Source organism: Scyliorhinus torazame, chromosome 16 (genome assembly GCF_047496885.1).
Source record: "Scyliorhinus torazame isolate Kashiwa2021f chromosome 16, sScyTor2.1, whole genome shotgun sequence".
In the NCBI taxonomy this organism is placed as follows: Eukaryota; Metazoa; Chordata; class Chondrichthyes; order Carcharhiniformes; family Scyliorhinidae; genus Scyliorhinus; species Scyliorhinus torazame.
Genome location: NC_092722.1, coordinates 284,352 through 300,649, shown reverse-complemented (window position 1 = coordinate 300,649; position 16,298 = coordinate 284,352). Strand labels below are relative to the sequence as shown.

General features: G+C 51.2%; 1 protein-coding gene across 2 annotated transcripts in view; it reads right to left on the bottom strand.

Moving 5' to 3' along the window:
- vwa5b1 (von Willebrand factor A domain containing 5B1) overlaps positions 1-16,298 on the bottom strand; it is a 273,838-nt gene that overhangs the window by 162,737 nt on the left and 94,803 nt on the right. For both annotated transcript variants that reach the window (XM_072477742.1, XM_072477743.1), the window contains one exon: positions 6,465-6,641. In XM_072477742.1, coding sequence (XP_072333843.1) covers positions 6,465-6,641 — 177 coding nt within the window. The remainder of the gene's footprint in view (positions 1-6,464; positions 6,642-16,298) is intronic.

Here is a 16,298-nt window from a genome sequence, read left to right as displayed (position 1 = left end):
ATTTTCAGCCACACCCATTCACGACGGAGCCATGAAATTCCGCCCATTGTTTCAGGTCAATGGCCTGTCATTCAAACTGGGAAAAGGAGCAAATGTAACAGGTTTTAAACAATTAGAAGTGCAACCTATCCAAGTTAAAATAAAAATACAAAGACGCTCCCTCACCCCCCCCCCCCTCCCCCACACACACACTTTGGACCAGTTCATGCTCTCCACCCACCTCCATGGCCTCTCATGCCCCTACGCCAAGCTATGGCACATCCTGAAAGACCATACATCCATTACTCTTGTTGAAACACCTGGGCCCTGGGAAAAATATTGTTTCATTCATCTCTGCTGTCAATTTCACAATGTTTATTTATATATGGTTGTGAGGTTTTTGTTATTGATACTTTAAAGGGTCTAGATGATTGATACTTTAATACCCTGCAATGAAATTATTTTCTTTTAAACAGATTGGACAGTACTGAAGGAATGATATTTTAAAAAACATTTTCTTACACATTCTACTGTCACACAAAGGTTCATTAGTTCTATATCATGTACAGTGGGTATGAAAGTGCCAAAACGTGACACAGGACAACAGACAGAGGAAGAGTAGGAAGGCAGTGCAGGGATCCCCTGCGGTCATCTCCCTCCAAAACAGATTTGCCGTTTTGGAAACTGTTGGGGGAGATGGCTCACCAGGGGAAGGTGGCAGCAGCCAGGTTCATGGCACCGTGGCTGGCGCTGCTGCACAGAAGGGCGGGAAAAAGAGTGGCAGAGCTATAGTGATAGGGGATTCAATTGTAAGGGGAATAGACAGGCGTTTCTGCGGACGCAAACGAGAATCCAAGTTGGTATGTTGCCTCCCTGGTGCAAGGGTCAAGGATGTCTCGGAGTGGCTGCAGGGCATTCTGGAGGGAGAGGGTGAACAGCCAGCTGTCGTGGTGCATATAGGCACCAACGATATAGGTAAAAAACGGGATGAGGTCCTACAAGCTGAATTTAGGGAGTTAGGAGTTAAACTAAAAAGTAGGACCTCAAAGGTAGTAATCTCAGGATTGCTACCAGTGCCACGTGATAGTCAGAGTAGGAATGACAGGATAGCTAGGATCAATACGTGGCTTGAGAGATGGTGCAAGAGGGAGGGTTTCAAATTCCTGGGACATTGGGACCGGTTCTGGGGGAGGTGGGACCTGTACAAATCGGACAGTCTGCATCTGGGTGGGACCGGAACCAATGTTCTCGGGGGGGTGTTTGCTAGTGCAGTTGGGGAGGGTTTAAACTAATGTGGCAGGGGGATGGGAACCGATGTAGGAAGTCAGTGGAGATGGAAACAAAAGGCAGGAAGGGAGAGTGTGTAAAGCATGACCAGAGAAAGCAGGGCAGAGAGCAAGGAAAGTCTACATTAAACTGCATTTATTTCAATGCAAGGGGCCTGACGGGCAAAGCGGATGAACTCAGGGCATGGATGGGCACATGGGACTGGGATATTATAGCTATGACTGAAACATGGCTAAGGGAGGGGCAGGACTGGCAGCTCAATGTTCCGGGGTACAGGTGCTATAGAAAGGATAGAACAGGAGGTAAGAGAGGAGGGGGAGTGGCGTTTTTGATTAGGGAGAACATCACGGCAGTACTTAGAGGGGATATATCTGCGGGTTCGCCCACTGAGTCTATATGGGTGGAACTGAAAAATAAGAAGGGAGAGATCACCTTGATAGGACTGTACAACAGGCCCCCAAATAGTCAGCGGGAAATTGAGGAGCAAATATGTAAGGAGATTACAGATAGCTGCAAGAATAATAGGGTGGTAATAGTAGGGGACTTTAACTTTCCCAACATTGACTGGGACAGCCATAGCATTAGGGGCTTGGATGGAGGGAAATTTGTTGAGTGTATTCAGGAGGAATTTCTCATTCAGTATGTGGATGGACCGACTAGAGAGGGGGCAAAACTTGACCTCGTCTTGGGAAATAAGGAAGGGCAAGTGACAGAAGTGTTAGTGAGGGATCACTTTGGGACAAGTGACCATAACTCCATTAGTTTTGAGATAGTTATGGAGAATGATAGGTCTGGCCCAAGAGTTAAAATTCTTAATTGGGGCAAGGCCAATTTTGATGGTATCAGACAGGAACTTTCAGAGGTAGATTGGGGGAGACTGTTGGCAGGCAAAGGGACGGCTGGTAAATGGGAGGCTTTTAAAAATGTGTTAACCAGGGTGCAGGGTAAGCACATTCCCTTTAGAGTGAAGGGCAAGGCTGGTAGAAGTAGGGAACCCTGGATGACTCGAGATATTGAGACTCTGGTCAAAAAGAAGAAGGAGGCATATGACGTACTTAAACAACTGGGACCAAGTGGATCCCTTGAAGAGTATAGAGATTGTCGAAATAGAGTTAAGAGGGAAATCAGGAGGGCAAAAAGGGGACATGAAAATGCTTTGGCAAATAATGCAAAGGAGAATCCAAAGAGCTTCTACAGATACATAAAGGGAAAAAGAGTAACTAGGGACAGAGTAGGGCCTCTTAAGGATCAACAAGGACATCTATGTGCAGAGCCACAAGAGTTGGGTGAGATCCTGAATGAATATTTCTCATCGGTATTCACGGTGGAGAAAGGCATGGATGTTAGGAAACTAAGGGAAATAAATAGTGATGTCTTGAGAAGTGTGCATATTACAGAGGAGGAGGTGCTGGAAGTCTTAAAGCGCATCAAGGTAGATAAATCCCCGGGACCTGATGAAATGTATCCCAGGATGTTGTGGGAGGCTAGGGAGGAAATTGCGGGTCCCCTAACAGAGATATTTGAATCATCGGCAGCCACAGATGAGGTGCCTGAAGATTGGAGAGTGGCGAATGTTGTGCCCTTGTTTAAGAAGGGTAGCAGGGAAAAGCCTGGGAACTACAGACCGGTGAGCCTAACGTCTGTAGTAGGTAAGTTGCTAGAAGGTATTCTGAGAGACAGGATCTACAAGCATTTAGAGAGGCAAGGACTGATTCGGGGCAGTCAGCATGGCTTTGTGCATGGAAAATCATGTCTCACAAATTTGATTGAGTTTTTTGAGGGGGTGACCAAGAAGGTAGATGAGGGCAGTGCAGTAGACGTTGTCTACATGAACTTTAGCAAAGCCTTTGACAAGGTACCGCATGGTAGGTTGTTGCAGAAGGTTAAAGCTCACGGGATCCAGGGTGAGGTTGCCAATTGGATTCAAAATTGGCTGGATGACAGAAGACAGAGGGTGGTTGTAGAGGGTTGTTTTTCAAACTGGAGGCCTGTGACCAGTGGTGTGCCTCAGGGATCGGTGCTGGTCCACTGTTATTTGTGATTTATATTAATGATTTGGATGAGAATTTAGGAGGCATGGTTAGTAAGTTTGCAGATGACACCAAGATTGGTGGCACTGTGGATAGTGAAGAAGGTTATCTAGGATTGCAACGGGATCTTGATCAATTAGGCAAGTGGGCCGACGAATGGCAGATGGAGTTTAATTTAGATAAATGTGTGGTGATGCATTTTGGCAGATCGAATCAGGCCAGGACCTACTCAGTTAATGGTATGGCGTTGGGGAGAGTTATAGAACAAAGAGATCTAGGAGTACAGGTTCATAGCTCCTTGAAGGTGGAGTTGCAGGTGGACAGGGTGGTGAAGAAGGCATTCGGCATGCTTGGTTTCATTGGTCAGAACATTGAATACAGGAGTTGGGACGTCTTGTTGAAGTTGTACAAGACATTGGTACGGCCACACTTGGAATACTGTGTGCAGTTCTGGTCACCCTATTATAGGAAGGATATTATTAAACTGGAAAGAGTGCAGAAAAGATTTACTAGGATGTTGCCGGGACTTGATGGTTTGAGTTATAAGGAGAGGCTGGATAGACTGGGACTTTTTTCCCTGGAGCGTAGGAGGCTTAGGGGTGATCTTATAGAGGTCTATAAAATAATGAGGGGCATAGATAAGGTAGATAGTCAACATCTTTTCCCAAAGGTAGGGGAGTCTAAAACTAGAGGGCATAGGTTTAAGGTGAGAGGGGAGAGATTCAGAAGGGCCCAGAGGGGCAATTTCTTCACTCAGAGGGTAGTGAGTGTCTGGAATGGGCTGCCAGAGGTAGTAGTAGAGGCGGGTACAATTGTGTCTTTCAAAAAGTATTTAGATAGTTACATGGGTAAGATGGGTATAGAGGGTTATGGGCCAAGTGCGGGCAACTGGGACTAGCTTAATGGTAAAAACTGGGCGGCATGGACTGGTTGGGCCGAAGGGCCTGTTTCCATGCTGTAAACGTCTATGATTCTATGATTCTAGGACATGAGGGACAAAGAGGGTTGGAGGAGTGCCATACGTGGCATCATGAGGGGCCATGGGGGTGGGTGGGTGGAGGGGCATAATTTAGCACGGCAAGGATGAGAAACATTTGGAGCATACTTTTTAATTACTTCATGCAGGCTAGAGTTCGTGACATCTCTGAGGCGCCATAAACTCCGACTCGTTAGAAACCTGGCCCCGCCCCATGAGAGATTGCACAGGATCCGTCTGCCTCTCTCCACAATGGAGCTGTCAGCTCATGAGTGCCGACCGCAGGATTTTGGCCTGATCCAGATTGCAAGCTTTAAAGGCATTCCTGAAAATCAGACCGGAACGGTGTTGGGAGTCCCCGAATCAAGACCTACCCAGATTTTTAAAAGACTCCCAAATCATCACAACTTGGCAAAACTCCAGGCCTTTTTGTCTCAATGGAATGTGACCAAAGTCTGGAGAGCACTATTCAGACACTGAACCACTTTCTGTGTCTGAATGTCTCCAACTCACATAATAATAATAATAATCTTAGAATCTTTATTATTGTCACAAGTAGGTTTACATTAACACTGCAACAAAGTTACTGTGAAAAGCCCATTTCCTGCCTCGGGTTCCGGCTCCTTCCAGGATAGTGAAGCTCCAGAGTCACGGACTGTTCAGCGCAGTGCTCAGTGAAAACATTACTGCTCCACATCCTTTATGCCACGTATGGCACCTCACCAGCCCACTTTGCCCCTCATGTCCTGTGTCACCTTTTGACACTGACATACCCATTGACCCAACCCTCTGTGGTGTTGGGTGCTCTGGTGCACAGATGAGCCAACACAGTTGTATGTGGTACAACTCTATTTTATTTTAACTCTTATAATACAGTTCGTTCTGGATACTCTGCACGTGCTGTCTCCCTGAGTGTTTCGTGTAGCAGGTCTGTCCTGGTCCTCCTCTCCAGCTAATACTGACCACCAGGTGTCGTGTTTGTGCTTTTGTATCTTTCTGTGATTGGTTGTGGTGTTGTGTGTTCTGATTTGTCAGTTGGTGTGTCTATCATGATGTGTGTGTTTGAATATCATGACACCCTCTATTCACCATATAGAATCATTGAACCAAGTGCGACAGTAGGCGTGAGGGAATTCTTTGAGTCAAGGAATTAAAATAAGGTCAATCTGCACTCTCAACTATAAAAGATGCCAAGGCACTTGGCTGATCATTATCACGTTGCAGTTTGTGGGAGTTTGCTGTGCACAAATTGTTTGCTGCATTTCCTGTATTGTATCAGTGACTACACTTCAGAAACGTACTTGCCTGTCAAGCACTTTGGGACTTCCTGAGGTCATGACAGGTTCTACATAAATGCAAGTCTTTTTTCTTTATTTTCTTTCCTGAATTACTGTGACCTAAGGGAGCTCCGTGCCTATCGGTCAATATAAAATGTTTGGATGAAGAGCAGAAAATGATTTGACCTTTATCAGTGACACAGATCACTTTGTCTCGCTGCTTGCTCCTCCAACCATAAATAACCGAGAAAGGGAGAATATTTGGAAAGGAAATGAACATGGTGCACAATAACAAAAGAGACAGTTATCCAGGTAATAACCTCTTATCTATAAAAATCTTAATCAGTATTCACAAACAAATACTTTCCTGAGGGTCAGGGAGCCTGTTACATTGCAGTACAAGTTCGAGGAGTGAAGCTTTGTCCCAGCAATTCACAAATTCGAAAGCCTCCGAATTGTCAATAAGATGTGAAAAAAATCAGAACTGTGCGTGTCCATACTTGACTATCTTTTGCCATTTTGGATTTCTGAACTTCAAAATGGCCACTACAGGTCACATGACTCAAGATTGGCCATACCCATAAGACCGACTGAGTTCAAATGGCTGAAGCAAATTATGTTCAATCGGTGAGACCACTCTTCAAAAATACTGCCTGCCTACGAGGAATTGCACAATTTCATATTGCGGTAGGAATTTCAAAACTGCTCACCCTCCAATTTAAGGATGCGCTCGATGGAGCAGAAATTCCTCATTGCCAGTGAGGCAGCCACCATGATGGACAGCGATGACCTCACCCACTGACCTGGAAACTCAGAAAGACCCTTTGAAACCACCCCCAAAACCCTCCAGTCGGGACGTCCGACTGATCTGTTCAGCAAACAAGAAACAGCAAAAACACCAATTGTAGTCATTACCTTCACACAGTTGATATTAACTCCACTCATACTTCCACTGCGATCTATTAGGAAGAGAAACTCGCCCTGTGCCATCCGTAAATCCGGCTGGGAAGTCTTCAAATCAGGACAGAAGTTCAACATGATAACAGGGTTGTGCCGAATGTCTTTGTTTAGCCGTTTTCGAATGATCTCAGCCTTTTGGAAGTAAAGGATACATGCTGATTGGTGATGTCTCAGAGGGATGTGTAAACATTTTAGATCAGGTCGTTATTACGAGGGAGGAAGTGTTAGGTGTGTTAAAAAGCATTAAGGTGACAAACCCCCAGGGCCAGATTGCATCTATCCCAGATTACTGAAGGAGGCAAGACATGAAATCGCTGGACCTCTGACAGAAATCTTTGTGTCCTCATTGGCCACAGGTGAGATCCCAGAGGATTGGAGGATAGCCAATGTTGTCGCGTTATTTAAAAAGGGTTGCAAGGATAATCCGGGTAATTATAGGCCAGTGATCTTGACGTCAGGGATAGTGAAATTGTTGGAAAAGATTCTCAGAGATCAGGGGCGAGATTCTCCGACCCCCCCGCCGGGTTGGAGAATGGCCGTTGGACGCCGTGAATCCGGCCCCCGCCCCCACCGAAGTCTCCGGTACCAGAGATTGGGCGGGGGCGGGAATCGGGCCGCGCCGGTTGGCGGGACCCCCCGCTCAATTCTCCGGCCCGGATGGGCCGAAGTCCCGCCCAGAAATTGCCTGTCCCTCCAGCGTAAATCAAAGCTGGTATTTACTGGCGGGACCAGGCGGCGTGGGCGGGCACGGGGGTCCTGGGGGGCGCGCGCGGCGATCTGACCCTGGGGGGTGCCCCCACGGTGGCCTGGCCCGCGATCGGGGCCCACCGATCCGCGGGCGGGCCTGTGCCGTGGGGGCAATCTTTCCCTTCCGTCTCCGCCACGGTCTCCACCATGGTAGAGGAGGAAGTGACGCTCCCGCGCATGCGCCGCATTTCCGCGCCAGCTGGCGGGGCAACAAACGCCATTTCCGCCAGCTGGCGGGGCGGAAATCCCTCCGGCGCCGGCCTAGCCCCTCAATGTTGGGGCTCGGCCCCCAAAGATGCGGAGCATTCCGCACCTTTGGGCCGGCGCGATGCCCGTCTGATTGGTGCTGTTTTTGGCGCCAGTCGGCGGACATCGCGCCGTTGGGGGAGAATTTTGCCCCAGGGGCGAGATTCTCCGACCCCCCCGCCGGGTCGGAGAATCGCCGGGGGCTGGCATGAATCCCGCCCCCGCCGGTTGCCGAATTCTCCACCACCGGATATTCGGCGGGGGTGAGAATCGCGCCGCACCGGTTGGCGGGCCCCCCCCCCCCCCCCCCCCCCCCCCCCCCGCGATTCTCCGGCCCGGATGGGCCAAAGTCTCGCCGCTAAAATGCCTGTCCTGCCGGCGTAAATTAAACCACCTACCTTACCGGCGGGACAAGGCAGCGCGGGCGGGCTCCGGGGTCCTGGGAGGGGCGGGGGGCGATCTGGCCCCGGGGGGTGCCCCCACGGTGGCCTGGCCCGCGATCGGGGCCCACCGATCCGCGGGCGGGCCTGTGCCGTGGGGGCACTCTTTCCCTTCCGCCTCCGCCACGGCCTCCACAATGGCGGAGGCGGAAGAGACTCCCTCCACTGCGCATGCGCGGGAAACTGACAGCGGCCGCTGACGCTCCCGCGCATGCGCCGCCCGGAGATGTCATTTCCGCGCCAGCTGGCAGGGCGGAAATTCCTCCGGCGCCGGCCTAGCTCCTTAAGGTTGGGGCTCGGCCCCCAAAGATGCGGAGCATTCCGCACCTTTGGGGCGACGCGATGCCCGTCTGATTGGTGCCGTTTTGGGCGCCAGTCGGCAGACACCGCGCCGTTTCCGGAGAATTTCGCCCCAGGGCCGCGATTCTCTGATCCGGTGCCAGAGTTTCGGCGCTGGCACCAAAACAGGATTACTTTACTCCAGCGCATTTGATAAGGTCCCTCATGGCAGGCTGGTGCAAAAGATTAAATCACACAGGGTCAGGGGTGAACTAGCTGATGGATCCAGAACTGGCTTGGCGATAGAAGACAGGGGTGGCAGTGGAAGGGTGTTTTTCCGAATGGAGATCTGTAACTAGCGGTGTTCCGCAGGGATCAGTACTGGGACCTCTGCTCTTTGTAATATATATAAATGACTTCGAAGAAAACGTAGCAGGTCCCACCCCGCGTCGGGATTCTCCGACCATGGTGTCTGGCAGACATGACACACTGGAACAGTAAATGGCTCCAATGGCTTTAAATAACTGTGATGTGGAGATGCCGGCTTTGGACTGGGGTGAGCACAGCAAGAAGTCTTACAACACCAGGTTAAAGTCCAACAGGTTTGTTTCGATGTCACTAGCTTTCGGAGCGCTGCTCCTTCCTCAGGTGAATGAAGAGGGATGTTCCAGAAACATATATATATAGACAAATTCAAAGATGCCAGACAATGCTTGGAATGCGACCATTTGCAGGTGATTAAATCTTTACAGATCCAGAGATGGGGTAACCCCAGGTTAAAGAGGTGTGAATTGTATCAAGCCAGGACAGTTGGTAGGATTTCGCAGGCCAGATGGTGGGGGATGAATGTAATGCGACATGAATCCCAGGTCCCGGTTGAGGCCGCACTCATGTGTGCGGAACTTGGCTATAAGTTTCTGCTCGGCGATTCCGCGTTGTCGCGCGTCCTGAAGGCCGCCTTGGAGAACGCTTACCCGGAGATCAGAGGTTGAATGTCCTTGACTGCTGAAGTGTTCCCCGACTGGAAGGGAACATTCCTGCCTGGTGATTGTCGCGCGATGTCCGTTCATTCGTTGTCGCAGCGTCTGCATGGTCTCGCCAATGTACCACGCTTCGGGACATCCTTTCCTGCAGTGTATGAGGTAGACAACGTTGGCCGAGTCGCACGAGTATGTACCGCGTACCTGGTGGGTGGTGTTCTCACGTGTAATAGTGGTATCCATGTCGATGATCTGGTACGTCTTGCAGAGATTGCCATGATAGGGTTGTGTGGTGTCGTGGTCACTGTTCTGAAGGCTGGGTAGTTTGCTGCAAACAATGGTTTGTTTGAGGTTGCGCGGTTGTTTGAAGGCAAGTAGTGGGGGTGTGGGGATGACCTTGGCAAGATGTTCATCGTCATCAATGACGTATTGAAGGCTGTGAAGAAGATGTCGTAGTTTCTCCGCTCCGGGAAGTACTGGACGACGAAGGGTATTCTGTCGATTGTGTCCCATGTTTGTCTTCTGAGGAGGTCGGTGCGGTTTTACGCTGTGGCGCGTTGGAACTGTCGATCAATGAGTCGAGTGCCATATCCCGTTCGTACGAGGGCATCTTTCAACGTCTGTAGATGTCTGTTACGCTCCTCCTCGTCTGAGCAGATCCTGTGTATACGGAGCGCTTGTCCATAGGGGATAGCTTCTTTAATGTGTTTAGGGTGGAAGCTGGTTAAATAACTGCAATCAGTTGTTGCTGCAGCCCCTTCTACCTTAGCTCTTTGTTGCAATTTCCTTTGGTTGAATTTGAAAGGAAGAATGCAGAAATTCCTATGGAACCTCCCCAGTCAAGTCTGACAAAGCAAATTTTACAAATGTAGCTGGGCCTTGTTTTCACTGCCTGGGAGCCACAGTGCCTTGTCTGATAACTCCTCCTATAATGTCCTGTTCAGAGACCCCCCACACACATCCCTGCTGCAACACAGTGCCTTGTCTGATAACGCCTCCATCATGGTTCAGACCCCAGTCCTCACTCTAACCCAGTCCTGTTCAGAGCCCCCATCGCCATTACCAAATATTGGTAATTTAATGACAATTCCTGAAGTTGTAATTTCTGAATAGTTTAATCAATCTGGAAGGTATGTTATTCACAATCTGTTCTTCCATTTTACTGCTTTATGAGCTAAGAAGCTGAAGGCACATTTACATTTAATATACAAATAAGACCTATCCAAAGAAATAGTCACAGGAAATACTTGTTACAGTTTTTAAATATGTGATTAAAGCACTAAGTTAGAATATTCTGGAAGTTCCACCATTGTCAATTAGTTGATCTCCTTTGAGATACCAAATTTACAATATGTAAATATGTTGAGATATTTCACTGCTCTCCTCCTGATTGGATAAGTGTCCCGTGCACGATTCTGTGCAACCCCAGACCTCCCGTATCCTATCTGTGCGCAGAGAGGAGGCAGCGATTTAAATTATGGACAAATCTTTCTCAAATGATCAGGTTAGATTTGTTCTTCTTCCAGGTACTAAGGAAAGATCATCAACCTAAAACATTTACTCAGGACGGGATTCTCCGGGAAGATTTCAAAGTGTTGTAGCGAGGGAAATTGCCGTGAGCGAGGCAGACAACACAATTCAACGTTAATTAGTCCACTTAACGGGACCTCACAGGCTTCTCACCACTAATGAAGGCGCGCCAGCTGATTCGCAGGGACCCACTCGCCAGCCCCCCCCCCGCTAACAAGTTCGAGCAGCTTTTAAGCTGCACTTGCTCAGCCAGCCCCAGCCAGCTCGTAACAATGGCCCCAGGATTCGGAAATGCAGGTCTGGGGAGGTTGCTAGTCGCAGTGCAAGCCAGGAGGGATGTCCTGTTCCCCTTCAGGTCCCGGAGGGTCAGTCATAGGGGCAGCCAGTTATGCCTGAGGGGAGGTAGCGGTGGCTGTGAGCTCGGGGAGAGAGAGCAGGGGTCTGGCCTCCCGTGCCAGAAAAAGGTCACTGACCCACACCGGGCAGCACGAGTAAATCAACAGCAACCAATCCCCCCGCCCCCGCCAGCCCAAGACTTGCCCACCCCCACGGGAGCATCCACCCTAAACTCTCCATGCAATCCCAAACCCTCCCTCAACCACACCCTCTCCCTTCAACACCCCCAACCCTTCCTTCACTCTCCTCTCTCTTCAACCCCCTCCCAACGCGTCCTTCACCCCCCCACCCCCCCCCCGCCCCACCACTGTGGCTCATAATGCCCTCTCTGTGTCTCCTCAGGAAAAGCTCTCCCACAATCGCCGGGAGAGGACCCAGACTGGAGCGGTCACCAACGCGGAAGCTGGCGGGCGCCGCAGAGGTGAGGAACCACTGGGCCACATCAAACGACCTGTCAAAGGTGAGTTGTTGTTGCCTTACTTACTGACCCATCACTCCCACTGACCACATGTCCATTCTCCCGCAGGCCCTCCAGCCGATGGCACCGGCCCATCCCCGGCGGCCCCCTCACCAACCTCCCAGGAGACCACTCAGAGGAGATCTCCGAGGAAGACACGATCGAGACGTCACAGCTGTCACCCCCACCCTCCACCAGCGCAGATACACACACCTCAGTGGAACATGTTAGTGGTCAGGCTCCTGGGGCACAATCTGGTGAGCACCACACTGCTGCTGATGTATATCAGGTGGAGGCAGGAACCCCCCCGGGCGAGAGAGCGGTCGGAGGGCTGCTGGATCCCAGGACCCAGCTGGGTCCCAGCCTGATGCTGAGCCTCTGGAACAGGGATACCCGGAGCTAATGGAGACGATAGGGAGCGACCGGGACATTCAGAGGGAGATGTCAGCGTCACTCCAGCAGATCCACAGCCGATTGGATGAGTCCCAGAGGCTACGGGCACAGGAGATGACACCGGGAATGCGTGGCACCCAGGCCAACACTGCCAGGGTGGTGACCGCAGTGGAGAGCCTGGTGCACGGTGTCGGCACCATGAGTGAAGGTTCCAAGGTGTCGCACAGTCGGTGACGGCCATGACTGAGGGCAGAGGCAGAATGTCCGACTCGCTGGGGGATGTGATCCAGAACCAGGCTGACTTTGATGAGGTTCTGCGGGACATGTCCCACCCACAGGTGGCCAAGGCGCTGCGGAGCTTGTTCCAGTTACTGAGGAGCATCGCCGAGGGCGTCGACACGATGGTGCGGACCATTGGCAGTGCGGCAGAGCCGGATGATGCAGAGGCAGCCGGGACTCGAACCAGCTGCCCCTCTGTCCCAAGGTGACCCCCAGGGCCGTAAGGGCAATGACAGGGAGGAGGGGGTGCCGAGAGTCAACCCGGAGTGGCCCCAGCTCCCCCGAATTCCACCCCTCTGATGAGGCCATGTCTCGGGGGCAGCATCCGGGACAGGGCGGCACGGCTGTGCGTGTGCCGTCGACAAGTGAGCCAGGCCCCTCCGGCCCCAGAGCCCCCCAGAGGATGCCCGCCAGGGGCATCGAAGGCCACGGGATGAGGTAAGCAGCTGTCTGCCCCCACCTCAGATGTGCATCCTGGGGTCACATCTAGACGTAGTGGTCGAGCTGGGAGGACCAGGCACATTGAGGATCACTGAGCCCACCAGGGGAGGGGGGGAATTGTTACACACAATAAATACCCTTGTGCACAACCAGTATGAAGCCGCTGTCACTTTCTTCCTCAATGCAGACCCACCACTGAACCTTTGCTCATCTCTCCAGACATCACCCCTCCCCGTGGCACTCACCCACCCTCCGGCCGTGGACATGTCCCGGGAGCTGTGTCCCATCCCCTGGGTGTTCGGATGTTGGCTGCTGTGTGTGTCGTGTTGCCTCCCGCAGTGTTCAGGCATCAAGGTGTGATTGGGATGCTGGGCAGTGACTCCCACATGTTACATGGCCCACCCACCCACGGGAATCCACTTGGGTTGTGTGAAGTGCTCATTCAGCCATGATTCCCAATTCCCTATTAGCGATAGCCTTCAGCCACACGGCCAGAGGCCTCAGCAGTTTGTGGGGCAGGCGGGCAGAGGCAAGGGTTGCCCCCGGAACGGGTAAAAATGAACCAGGGGTTGGCATGTGTGGTGATATCATGGTTGTTTTGCAATTCACTGACTGCCCACTAGGAGTCTCACTAGTATACAAGTACGAAGTCTTACAACACCAGGTTAAAGTCCAACAGGTTTGTTTCGATGTCACTAGCTTTCGGAGCGCTGCTCCTTCCTCAGGTGAATGAAGAGGTCTGTTCCAGAAACACATATATAGACAAATTCAAAGATGCCAAACAATGCTTGGAATGCGAGCATTAGCAGGTGATTAAATCTTTACAGATCCAGAGCTGGGGTAACCCCAGGTTAAAGAGGTGTGAATTGTATCAAGCCAGGACAGTTGGTAGGATTTCGCAGGCCAGATGGTGGGGGGTGAATGTAATGCGACATGAATCCCAGGTCCCGGTTGAGGCCGCACTCATGTGTGCGATACTTGGCTATAAGTTTCTGCTCGGCGATTCTGCGTTGTCGCGGGTCCTGAAGGCCGCCTTGGAGAACGCTTACCCGGAGATCAGAGGCTGAATGCCCTTGACTGCTGAAGTGTTCCCCGACTGGAAGGGAACATTCCTGCCTGGTGATTGTTGCGCGATGTCCGTTCATTCGTTGTCGCAGCGTCTGCATGGTCTCGCCAATGTACCACGCTTCGGGACATCCTTTCCTGCAGCGTATGAGGTAGACAACGTTGGCCGAGTCGCACGCGTATGTACCGCGTACCTGGTGGGTGGTGTTCTCACGTGTAATAGTGGTATCCATGTCGATGATCTGGCACGTCTTGCAGAGGTTACCATGACAGGGTTGTGTGGTGTCGTGGTCACTGTTCTGAAGACTGGGTAGTTTGCTGCAAACAATGGTTCATTTGAGGTTGCGCAGTTGTTTGAAGGCAAGTAGTGGGGGTGTGGGGATGACCTTGGCAAGATGTTCATCGTCATCAATGACGTGTTGAAGGCTGTGAAGAAGATGACGTAGTTTCTCCGCTCCGGGGAAGTACTGGACGACGAAGGGTATTCTGTCGGTTCTGTCCCATGTTTGTCTTCTGAGGAGGTCGGTCCGGTTTTTCGCTGTGGCGCGTTGGAACTGTCGATCGATGAGTCGAGTGCCATATCCCGTTCGTACGAGGGCATCTTTCAACGTCTGTAGATGTCTGTTACGCTCCTCCTCGTCTGAGCAGATCCTGTGTATACGGAGCGCTTGTCCATAGGGGATGGCTTCTTTAATGTGTTTAGGGTGGAAGCTGGAGAAGTGGAGCATCATGAGGTTATCCGTAGGTTTGCGGTGAAGCGAAGTGCTGAGGTGACCGTCCTTGATGGAGACGAGTGTGTCCAAGAATGCAACTGATTTTGGAGAGTAGTCCATGGTGAGTCTGATGGTTGGATGGAACTTATTAATGTCATCGTGTAGTCGTTTCAGTGATTCTTCGCCGTGGGTCCAAAGGAAAAAAATGTCATCGATGTATCTGGTGTATAACATCGGTTGAAGGTCCTGTGCGGTGAGTAGGTCCTGTTCAAACTTGTGCATGAAGATGTTGGCGTATTGGGGTGCGAATTTGGTCCCCATGGCTGTTCTGTGCGTCTGGATGAAGAACTTGTTGTCGAAGGTGAAGACGTTGTGATCCAGAATGAAGCGGATGAGTTGCAGAATTGCGTCTGGAGATTGGCAGTTGTCGGTGTTGAGTACTGAGGCTGTTGCAGCAATGCCGTCGTCATGGGAGATGCTGGTGTAGAGTGCCGAGACGTCCATTGTGACGAGGAATGTTCCTGGTTCAACTGGTCCATGGGTGCTGAGTTTCTGTAGGAAGTCCGTCGTGTCGCGACAGAAGCTGGGTGCTTCTGTCGCGACACGACGGACTTCCTACAGAAACTCAGCACCCATGGACCAGTTGAACCAGGATCATTCCTCGTCACAATGGACGTCTCGGCACTCTACACCAGCATCTCCCATGACGACGGCATTGCTGCAACAGCCTCAGTACTCAACACCGACAACTGCCAATCTCCAGACGCAATTCTGCAACTCATCCGCTTCATTTTGGATCACAACGTCTTCACCTTCGACAACAAGTTCTTCATCCAGACGCACGGACCAGCCATGGGGACCAAATTCGCACCCCAATACGCCAACATCTTCATGCACAAGTTTGAACAGGACCTACTCACCGCACAGGACCTTCAACCGATGTTATACACCAGATACATCGATGACATTTTTTTCCTTTGGACCCACGGCGAAGAATCACTGAAACGACTACACGATGACATTAATAAGTTCCATCCAACCATCAGACTCACCATGGACTACTCTCCAAAATCAGTTGCATTCTTGGACACACTCGTCTCCATCAAGGACGGTCACCTCAGCACTTCACTTTACCGCAAACCTACGGATAACCTCATGATGCTCCACTTCTCCAGCTTCCACCCTAAACACATTAAAGAAGCCATCCCCTATGGACAAGCGCTCCGTATACACAGGATCTGCTCAGACGAGAAGGAGCGTAACAGACATCTACAGACGTTGAAAGATGCCCTCGTACGAACGGGATATGGCACTCGACTCATCGATCGACAGTTCCAACGCGCCACAGCGAAAAACCGGACCGACCTCCTCAGAAGACAAACGTGGGACACAAACGACAGAATACCCTTCGTCGTCCAGTACTTCCCCGGAGCGGAGAAACTACGTCATCTTCTTCACAGCCTTCAACACGTCATTGATGACGGTGAACATCTTGCCAAGGTCATCCCCACACCCCCACTACTTGCCTTCAAACAACCGCGCAACCTCAAATGAACCATTGTTTGCAGCAAACTACCCAGTCTTCAGAACAGTGACCACGACACCACACAACCCTGTCATGGCAATCTCTGCAAGACGTGCCAGATCATCGACATGGATACCACTATTACACGTGAGAACACCACCCACCAGGTACGCGGTACATACTCGTGCGACTCGGCCAACGTCGTCTACCTCATACGCTGCAGGAAAGGATGTCCCGAAGCGTGGTACATTGGCGAGACCATGCAGACGCTGCGACAACGAATGAACGGACATCGCGC